The sequence below is a fragment of the Haplochromis burtoni genome, unplaced genomic scaffold (assembly GCF_018398535.1).
Source record: "Haplochromis burtoni strain Fernald_Lab_line unplaced genomic scaffold, NCSU_Asbu1 Contig_199, whole genome shotgun sequence".
NCBI lineage: Eukaryota > Metazoa > Chordata > Actinopteri > Cichliformes > Cichlidae > Haplochromis > Haplochromis burtoni.
In genome coordinates, this window is record NW_024582560.1 from 797,416 (window position 1) to 807,815 (window position 10,400).

General features: G+C 44.1%; 1 protein-coding gene and 1 long non-coding RNA gene across 3 annotated transcripts in view; both read left to right on the forward strand.

Annotated features, from left to right (window-relative positions):
* The first annotated feature begins 61 nt into the window (after window positions 1–61).
* LOC121815381 lies at window positions 62–2,651 on the forward strand. Its single transcript, XR_006055045.1, has 2 exons — window positions 62–1,732; window positions 1,849–2,651. It is a non-coding gene; the product is annotated as an uncharacterized LOC121815381 (long non-coding RNA).
* A 2,807-nt stretch (window positions 2,652–5,458) lies between these two features.
* fzr1b (fizzy/cell division cycle 20 related 1b) overlaps window positions 5,459–10,400 on the forward strand; it is a 6,126-nt gene continuing 1,184 nt past the window's right edge. Inside the window, exons 1-12 of one of the 2 annotated variants that reach the window (XM_005935643.3) lie at window positions 5,459–5,700; window positions 6,047–6,229; window positions 6,354–6,455; window positions 6,540–6,603; window positions 6,720–6,847; window positions 7,058–7,140; window positions 7,242–7,425; window positions 7,509–7,574; window positions 7,662–7,764; window positions 7,949–8,130; window positions 8,533–8,766; window positions 9,930–10,034. In XM_005935643.3, the coding sequence (XP_005935705.1) occupies window positions 5,671–5,700; window positions 6,047–6,229; window positions 6,354–6,455; window positions 6,540–6,603; window positions 6,720–6,847; window positions 7,058–7,140; window positions 7,242–7,425; window positions 7,509–7,574; window positions 7,662–7,764; window positions 7,949–8,130; window positions 8,533–8,766; window positions 9,930–10,034 (1,464 nt within the window). In that variant the 5' untranslated portion in view covers window positions 5,459–5,670. Of the gene's footprint in view, window positions 5,722–6,046; window positions 6,230–6,353; window positions 6,456–6,539; window positions 6,604–6,719; window positions 6,848–7,057; window positions 7,141–7,241; window positions 7,426–7,508; window positions 7,575–7,661; window positions 7,765–7,948; window positions 8,131–8,532; window positions 8,767–9,929; window positions 10,035–10,400 lie in introns of both variants that reach the window. The other variant, XM_005935644.3, reaches the window with a different exon arrangement.

Consider the following 10,400-nt stretch of genomic DNA (forward strand, 5'->3'; position numbering starts at 1 on the left):
AACAGAATATGATGAATTTGGAAAAGATCAGATGAGGCAGCTAAGCTTCCTCTAAGGCCGTGTGTGTGTGTGTGTGTGTGTGTGTGTGTGTGTGTGTGTGTGTGTGTGTGTGTGTGTGTGTGTGTGTTGTGTCTCGTTGACTCTAAAATGCAGGATTGGGACAATAACAGGATGTGTCCTTCCCAGAAAATGTCACAAATCATCGAGTTATCAAACATGGCGGCAGTCATCGTAGATATGCCATTGTTTCTCTGAGTGTGGTTTTTGCCTTTGCATGCAAATGCCTCAGCTACTCACAAAAAGCATTAACCGTGTATGGCAGCAGTTATATAATGCACAGAACGCACAAATCCATTTAAAAAAATAAAGTCACAACACATCTGAACCATAAAGGACTCTTTCTCTCAACTTTCCATACGTGCATGCTGGCTTTGAGAACCGCGAGTAACACTAATGAGGTGTGGCCTCTGAAAACACGGCGATCAGCTGTGCAGAAGAATTACACTGACCAAGCTGGCAGCTGTTTGTGAAGAAGAGGCTCCTGTGATAGACGCTTTTCCAGATTTCAAGGCAACCCTTGGACATTAGCCTGTGCTGTCTGTGTCAGATCACATTTAACCCTGATGCATTTAAGGACAAAGCATCGGCCTGACATTTGTGCTGATTCCTCTGGGCTCTTTACCCAGAATGCAGCTTGCTTGGGAATTGCTCGGACATGGAAGGGAACATCCCTGTGGGAAGGCAGCAGGCACACAAGAGTACACAGTGAGACGAGGAAGAAAAATAAATAAAAATAACATGCACGCATACTCAGAGATGACACATTTGGTCACATGCATACATAAAGACACGCTGAAAACATTGTGACACTGGGATAAAAGTGTGAAAGAGATGGAAAGATGGAAGCATCCCAGTCCAGACACAGAGACACAACAGAAGCCTTCCAAGCTTTTAAATTCAGCTTAGATGTCTTTAATTTCCAAACATTTTTTCTGCCACTGGAGCTAAACCATGTGTCTTTTCTTTCTTAGCGAAAGAGCTTGGCTCTGTGAAATGGGCCTCCGTTATGGGCTACGGTGTTATCAAGACCAAACTCAACTGTCAGCCAAATCATGTTCAATCTGCATGTGTTGCTTTTGATTTTACCCAGATCAATAGCTGTCCTTACTTGACTTAAACACACACACACACTCAGAGGGAAGGGGGAGGGCATGCAGATCTGTGGCTCTGGTGTGTCAAAGTCAGCGAGTGCGTGGGAGGAAACGTTCAACATGAGCTGCCCTGGCAGCCTGCAGTGAAGGGAAAAGAAAGTGAGAAAGAAAAAAGAGAGAAAAAATAGTGGGGTCTATACCACACTGCTTGCTGTGTGCGCCCTATTTGAAGGTATACCGTAAGCTGAATCTATAAAGGTGAGATAATCCTCTACTATTAAAGGTCATTGCTCCAGACTTGGGTTTAACTCTGGCCTGTGATTCCTGCCTTTTTAATGTTTCACCAAAGCACAGTTCAAATTCATGTGAAAAATCACTGGAAACGCAGCTCAGATAAGTAAATAATATCGCTTTTTGTGTACCTGACTTATCAAACAACACGTGACGCTGCCACCAGGATTTGAAGATAAGGTTGTATTCGAGTCACTGTGCATCAGCACAAACCTTTCAACAAGCTTCTCTCTACAAGCTCTCTGCCTGGAATAATGCTGAGTCTGCTTTCAACACCTACACCGTGACAAGTAAACTCTCTCTCTCCTTTTTAATTTTTCATCATTCTGAAACTATTATATTTCTTGTCATCGCAGATGAGATGAGATTAGTCACAGTCCCATTGTTGTTTTGTTGTGAATTCCAGTAAGGATCCGAGAGCGTCACCGTCTGCAAGCGCTGACCCAACTTCCTCTGTGTGCACTCAACAGAAATGATAAGGCTTCCACTTCCCCCTCCACCCTGACTCGGGCAAACAGCTGCCCTGCAGCCCCAGACTGGGTCCTCCGTGTCAGCATCGGGCCTGACTGCACGTTGCTCTGTGTGGACTTGATGGAGCACGCAGATAAGGCGCACTGTTGTGGCTGGGTTTCCTTTAAAGCAGTATGCGATCGTTGGAGGATAGGTTCTAGCAAGTAACCCCTATGTTTGGATCCCTTTGTGTCTGCTTGTGTGTGCATGTATGGACTGAGTATCATGGAAAAGCACTCATATCCTTCATTTAAACAAAGCAATATAGCGGTCCAAAAATACGTCATTATGTGCACGTGCAAATCTGTTTCTTTATCTTTATTTTTTTTTATAATTATCAGCAAAATCTCTTTTAAGCATCAAAAGTGAAAACACTCATTCAGTAGAAAATAATGACCAAACATGATTGATGGTGTTTTTATTTGTGTGTGGTTTTTATGTCTAAGATCCTTGTTTATTCTTGTAAATGAGCTCTAACCTGCAGGATTTCCAAAGCGGTCATATATCAAGTACAGAAATGACATCGTGACTTTGCACTGCTGTACCTACTCCAACCAGTCCTTTATGGACACTTAAAATATCTTTATGAAACTGTTGTTATATTTGTTGCAATCTTTGCTGCCCTCTTGGCCTGATCTCCAAAAAATTAAATTATAATGAGACTTTTTACCGGGGTAAATAAAGAATATATAAAAGTCATTTCTATAACACCGATTTCAGCTTGTGCCTCGTGACAAAAATGTTCTTTCAATTTCAAAATGATTTGATGTCAGATATGATTGACAGGTAAACAGGTTCTTTCTTTATCCCAAGTGCCACTACTGAAGGTGTTACGGGTATCAAAGAAAAAAACATGGGTTGAAGCTTACAGAAATTAATAAATTGTGAAACAGCTACAAATAATAAATAAATATAGATTTTTTTTTAAAAATTTTTTACAAATATATCCTAAAAGTATATAAAATGCCAAAAAGTGATGCTAAAAGATAAAGATAAATGACAGAAGCTTAAAACAGCAGATAAAATACTTAAGATGTGAAGTTAAAATAATGGATAAACTCTTGAAATACATAAAACAACCACCCCAGTAAAACCTGCCTAATATTGCAGAGGTTCTGCGCTGCGTTGGCAGCAGATCTTTTGGTTCCTGTGGCTTTGATGGCTGCCTCAGCGGATCGGTTTTGTTCCAGTCCAACTTGCTGCGCTTGGCCAGATCGGAAAGTAGGGACTTTGGAGCTGAGTCAGCTTCGCTTTTGCTTTGTGTTACTTTAGCTGTTCCCCAGAGGTCTGTGCAGCGCCTTTCTGATTGTAACTGCTGCCGCTGAGCAGTGCCATAGTGTGAATAGGTGTATGGGAGTCTGCAACAATGTTTGGGTACATGATGTGCAAAACTAAAAATCTACAATCAAAACTAGGACCCATAGTTTCCCCATTAAAATGTTCCTTTCACTTCACTGGAAAGTAGTGGCTCTGATAGTTAAAAGCAATGGCTAAACTGCTAATCTGATCTTTACAGTTGCAAGAAAAAACTCTGGGAACTCTTTGGAATTGTAGAAACATAGTCAAGGTGTCTGGCACAGCTTCACCTGTTTCCAGACTGCACAGAGAAGCTTAAAACTCTTCAGCTTGTAGTCTTCAGCAGGGATGACACACACTCATTATGCATCATCACCGAAGTCCATTGACACAACAGGACTCAGGTTCAGCTCTGCCGGCCTTTCCCCCATCAACACCCTTCCAGGTTTCAGTTATCATTGCCTTCATGAGCAGCTGAGGTCTCAGATCAAGGATTTTCCAGCACCCTTTTCTGGGACTCTGAGAAGGCCGGGTACTCTGAGCCATTGGCACATACTGTAAATGTTAATAACAGTGAGGGCCCGTTCTTGACCCAAGGAGCGAAGCTACCCTCTCACTCACTGGAGAAAAATTCTGTGTAGAGGCACCGACCAGCTCCGGCTCTTTCCTGAAATACTGCAAAGAATGAGTTTAACTACAGTTTTGAAGTTCTTGCACTTTACCTGACTGTCTTGTTTTCAGGTTAGTTTATTGACGTGTTGTAAAGAAATGTTGCATTTTCCAATTCAGACATGCTGACATCCTACTGTGTTACCAAGGTAACAAATCAGTCCACACCATGATGAGGTTTGGATGTTACTGTGCACCACCTTTGGCTCAAGGTCAACTTTTGCCTCTTCTGTCCACAGGACATTGTCAAATAAGTGTTGTAGATCATAAGGGTAGTTTTTAAGCAAAGCACAAAGACGTAATTTATTACCATCATTCTTACTCCGTGTTTGAGACTGTTACACAGCGTAGAGGTGTGAGATTTGAAACAAAAAGTACAGTGAAAAGGAGACACGAAAGTGGCGTTTAAGCCCTTCAGAATTCAGGGAAACACAAAAAGGAACTTAGACACAATCTATAAACAGTGCCTGTGTGGCCCACACCAGATCTGCTGACATGTAAATGAAGACCGAGTGTCTCGAAGTATGTCAGAGAACAGCTTGGCAGACAGCCTACGTGCAGCTCAGGGTGCAACCAAAGATGCCAATGCCTCGACTCCACTCTACCATGTCAGTCACTCTAATTAAAACCCCAACATAATAGTAAGGCTGTTTTCCTTTCTCTGTTTTATCAGTTTGGCTCAGAAATATTATATGAAAGATGCCAGACCTTTGTCTGCCTTTTTAGTTTGCAAAGTGCCCACCCCCATTGCTTTTAGGCAAGGGATGTAAAAAAAAAAAAAAAAAAGTAAGATTACTTCACACAGTTTCACACAGGGGCCCCTAGCCAAGCATATGCTATCAATACTCTGACAGCCTGACCCAAAAACTTTTGATGGCCATGCAGCTGGTGAATATGAGACGTATGCTTTAAAAACTGGTTAAAATTGAGATCTGTAGAATTACTCTCATACATAGCTCTCTGGTGTCTACACACCAATGTGAGATAAGAATTTGCATTTTCCTTCTTAATATGTGCACGTTTAAGTAAGTGACAGTTAAAACAAATATAAATAGAATAAAGAAAATGTTTTTAAAATTAAATTTAACTGATGCACTTGGTGACGGTGGGAAGAAAAAACAGGAAGAATAGGAAGACTCCTCTGGCATAACCGAGCTCAGGTGAAAGAGGGGGAGACAGATTAACAATGACTAATGATTAAATGTGTAAAACGCATAAAATAAAGTTAAAGGTGTTGTTTCTCTTGGAATTAGGTTTTACTCATTTAATCAATATTCTTTTTTTATGTTTTCCCTACTACTCTCGCTTAAATCTTTCATATAATCTATTTTAAAAAGGAAAAAAACAAAACAACAACAAACCCCCAAACAATAACAACAACAACAGAACAACAAAGAAATTGGGAATTCAAAGAGTCGGGTAATTTTATTTTACAGTGCAACAGCGACATCTTGTGTCCTTACGAGGAATCACAAGCTACGCTTCAACGATGCAGTGAACATCTGTGGCCAGCGGGCGTCGCTGTTGAGTCATACTGCGTTGACTGCACAGACAGCAGAAGTCAACCAAAGAATTTCTTCTACAGCTATCGCCATCTTGCTCCAGAACATAAACAACACCACCGAGTCCCGTTAGCGTTTGGGTGTACCGCTATTTTTCTTTTCTTTTTTTTGTTTTCACTTTTTTGATTTTGGAAGAAAACAACAAGTCTTCCGGCCTCAGCGCCGATCCTTTCAAACGGAGATGATGTTTGATGTGGTCACCTGAGCCGCCGTGTCAGTCGGTATGACAGTCGTCAGCTGATGTGCGTTGCTTGTAAATTGGTTGTTGTGTGCGCGAGCATGATACCATGACAACGGTGCGGCTGTCATTAGCACACCCTGAAGCATTTTATTTTAGCTTCATATCTACCCGCTTTAAGCTAAAATGAACGCCGTAAGCGGAATTGGCTTTTCAGTCGTGTATGTTTAAACCAGCTGAGCTTAGACGATGACGCCAGGCTAACCAGGCCGTTTGGTTTGTTAGCCGAATAAGCTACTTGTGTGCGTGTGTGCGCGTGTCTTTGGATAGCGCACATTGTGTTCTGGATGGGTTCTGCTGTGAAATAAGCTGAGCCGTTTCTTACACAGACATGGGGATACACTGCGGATTTCCCTACCGGGAGGGAGCGGAGGTTTAAAGGGGGGGGCGGGGAGAGCAGCAGAGGGGGCTTGCTGCTCGTCATCCCCGAAGAAATGGACCAAGAGTACGAGAGACGGCTGCTGAGGCAAATCAACCACCAGAACCTGCCCGCAGAGGCCCGCCTGACCAAGGTGAGGAACAGAGAGCGATATTTAACACGTTTCAGCACGGCTGCAGAGTCTTCTCGTGTGAGTGTGCTGTTTTTTTATTAGCACTGATCTTTAGTGGACTGCTTATCTCTTACGTTCATCTTAGTGTTTGAGTGCTACCTGCAGTCCTGTCAGTGTGAAGTCAGGGGACCGCTTCATCCCTACTCGAGCTGGAAGCAACTGGAGCATCAACTTCCACTATGCCAATGTGAGAGGTGTTCGTTTGGTTAAACTAACAGTGACAGCTCAGTAATCCAGGCCAGTGGTGACATACCTTTCACTTTCTTGACAGGAGAACTGTCGCTCTCCCAGTCAGAACCATAAAGCAAAGGACGCCACTTCAGACTCAAGCAAAGGTCAGAAGTCTTTATTATTATTTGTTATGTAAATGTGTTATAACAATCATTTAAAGTCCAGATCTGCACCTCTAACACGAGCATTTTTATCACCGCTCTCACTGCCGCCCCTCCAGATGCTGTGGCCTATGCTGCCCTGTTGAGGAATGAGTTGCTGGGGGCCGGGATTGAGACGGTGCCAGACCCTCACACGGAAGACCGGCGGCATGCAGTCCTCTCGCAGGACTCTCACAGTCTTTTTAGGGTAAATGACAACGGGGGTGTGGGTGGCCATTAAAGTGAATTTAAAGCGACTCCTCCCGTGGGCTGTCAGTGTGATATTTACATGCGGCTGTCATAAACATTTCACGCATGTATTATGCTGTTATTTTTGACTCAAGTTGGCCATAAGAGACAACGTCTGTACCAAAACCTGGTGGCAGTTTGTAACTGTGGTTCTGCTTCCTCTCTGCAGTACACTGTCCACACTAAGAGAGTGCCTTTTGATAATGACAGTGAAGTCTCACCATACTCTCTTTCTCCACTTAGTAACAAAAGGTATGAAATGTCTCACACACACGCTGCTCACTCATCAGGTGTTTGAGCCGTGCTTTTTTCAGGAGGAGGGGTTTAACGTCTCCATGTTTTGTTTCTTGTAGTCACAAGCTGCTCCGCTCTCCCCGCAAACCAGCCCGAAAGATCTCCAAGATCCCCTTCAAAGTGCTCGATGCTCCGGAGCTGCAGGATGACTTCTACCTCAACCTGGTGGACTGGTCAGCAGGCAACCTGCTGAGTGTTGGCCTGGGAGCCTGCGTCTACCTGTGGAGTGCCTGCACTAGCCAGGTAAGTGGGGGTGTGGGTTAGATTTTAAAGAGGTGCGCTGCAGATAAGGAGTACTGGACGTGCTTATTTTTGTGTTCAAACAGGTGACGAGGCTGTGTGACCTTTCAGTGGACGGAGACTCTGTTACGTCAGTGTGCTGGAACGAGAGGGTGAGCAAGCGACTGCTGCTTGTGTGTGGCACGAGAGAGGAGAGTACAGACAGGAGAACAATAATGTTTGGGTTGCTCGTGTTTTAGGGGAGCCTGGTCGCCGTCGGGACACACAAAGGTTACGTTCAGGTGTGGGATGCAGCAGGAGGGAGGAAGCTGACCAGTTTGGAGGGCCACTCAGCCAGAGTAGGTCAGTCCGAGCAGGAGCGAAGTGAATTCAGTCAAATGTGATTTGTGCATCTCTCGCTGAGAAGCCGTTTATCCTGCTGCTGGTAGTGGTTTCAGGAACAACCGTCGCTCTGAGCCTTTAAGCTCATGCTCAGCTCTCTTTATCTGGGGCATGAGAGTAAGAGAACCTACCCTGTGTGCCCAAGGTGCCCTGGCGTGGAATGGGGAGCAGTTGTCTTCTGGCAGTCGAGACCGAGTGATCCTACAGCGGGACGTCAGAACGCCGCCTTCTGCTGAGAGAAGGCTGCAAGGTCACAGACAGGAAGTGTGCGGTCTCAAATGGTCCCCCGATCACCAGCACCTTGCATCTGGAGGCAACGACAACAAGGTGAGGCGACTAAAACAGCACATACTTAAGGAAAGTTTTAGGTTAGAATCTAGGTAAAGGTTCAAAGTAAGCAAATTCAAGTATTGATATCTATATATTTTAAAGCAGCTGTTCGTACCTCTTTAGCCTCTTCTAGGAGTAGCCCTTAAATTTTTGTTCTGAACTGAGTGGTCTCTTTTATATTTCTGCCTCCTTATAAAACAAATTGACTGGGTTTACACTAGAAAATATCGAGGGTGGTCTCTGCCCATGGAGTTACCCATGGAAATGATTCTAATGGCTGTCACAGCATGTTTTTATTGGCATAAACTGAGGTGTCAAAACTTTTCATTAAGGGTCTTTATGGAAGAAAGAGTTAAACTCAAAGCTCTCCTTACTGACCTCTTCCTGCCTTTTGAACAGTTACTGGTGTGGAACAGCTCCAGCCTTCTCCCTGTGCAGCAGTACAGTGACCACCTGGCAGCAGTGAAGGCCATCGCCTGGTCTCCGCACCAACACGGGCTGCTGGCGTCAGGCGGAGGCACGGCCGACCGCTGCCTGCGTTTCTGGAACACGCTGACGGGTCAGGCTCTGCAGAGCACAGACACCGGCTCCCAGGTCTGCAACCTGGCCTGGTCCAAACACGCCAACGAACTGGTGAGGAGACGCAGACACGCACTGCCCAACACTCTTAAGACGTGACGTCAGCACAGCAGCGTCTGGCTATAGATAATGTCATCAAGCTAGTTAGACCCACTTTGTGAACACAGTAGCTCAAACATTAAATTAGCAAATCAGATCCCGTTTGGACAGCTTAATATAGAGCCAGTTACTAATGCGCACATTGCACCTGTGTTGTGTAATGCAGCGTTCGGTTTAGCTGGAACTGTGACCCCTGATGTGCTGAGTCATGGTCAGTTTTCATACTAGCTGGTGTTGGTTTTGTATTGAATTACATGATACTTGAAAGGCGTTTCTACTGTGCACACATGACAAAACCCTGAATTAAAACAGCTTAGTTACGCTCGACACCCAGAGATGGTTGCAAATTGAAGTGAGCAGTATGTTGAAGGTGTTTCAAACTAATAAAGACTTCTGCAGTATGTTATTAAATTCCAATATTATCGTCTTACACTGGTGTTTTCTTGGAGAGAGCATAACCATCTAAATGTGGTCTGAAATTTCATTTCACTAGCTGGGCCCACGTCCTCATTTATGTTTGACAGCGTTTTAGCAGGAAAAAGTGAATGCTTTGACATGAATTGAGCTGCGGTTTGGGGAAGGAATCGAAGGGGACTGGCGATGGCTCCCGGGCCTGGCAGATCCCTATGCACTAAATAGAAGTGAAGAAGTTGAAGAATGGAGAACAAGGAGGGAGGGAGGGTGGGAGGGTGGGGCACGTAAACGAGAATGATCAGCTTGCAGAACTAGGGGAACCTCGTGTTTGGAGGCGTGGTCCTGCTCCTGAAATTCCGATACATAATCTCCAATAAAAGTGGTGTTTAAAAAGTCTTTAAGTATAACTTCCTTTTTTACTTTTGCTGTTCAAAGATCACTATGTCTGCATAAAAAAAATCAAGAATTCATACACTGCTTATGTTTAAGTACCGTTCCACTCAGGAACATCAGTACCGCATCAGACGCTAAACTGATGACGATCTGTGCTGTTTGCTTATTACATTTTTTTTTACAAAATCATCTATTTATATATTTATTATACAATAAATCAGGATGGGACATGGTTGGAAGCTCCCCCTTGAGTGCTTGGCAGAAGCATCCAACTGCAAAGTGGTAACTGCAATGCTGCTCTTTGTTTGCAGGTGAGCACACACGGCTACTCTCAGAACCAGATTCTGGTGTGGAAGTATCCATCGCTGACACAGGTGGCCAAGTTGACGGGACACTCCTACAGAGTCCTGTATCTGGTATGATTACACGTTCTAAACGAATCACTGTGCATGTTCAGCACTGATGTAACTAGATAGTTGCACTTTGATAACTTACACACTTCTAGCGTTTGCATACATTTTAATTCAGTGTGTAGCAACTAGGGATGGGTACCGGTGTCGGTTCTGACATAAACGGTAGTAACCAGACCGAAAAGCAGCGCACATTTCGGTGCTTTATTTCGGTGCTTTTTTTTCCTGAGCTGTGATACACTTTAGATTCTAGCCAATCATTTTACATTTCCGAGGACAAAGTTTGTGTTTTTTCCATTGTTTAAGCACTGCTTCCAGCCAAGAGTGATACCATATATGCCCCATAGCTGCAGAAAAGGCTAACATTGTTAT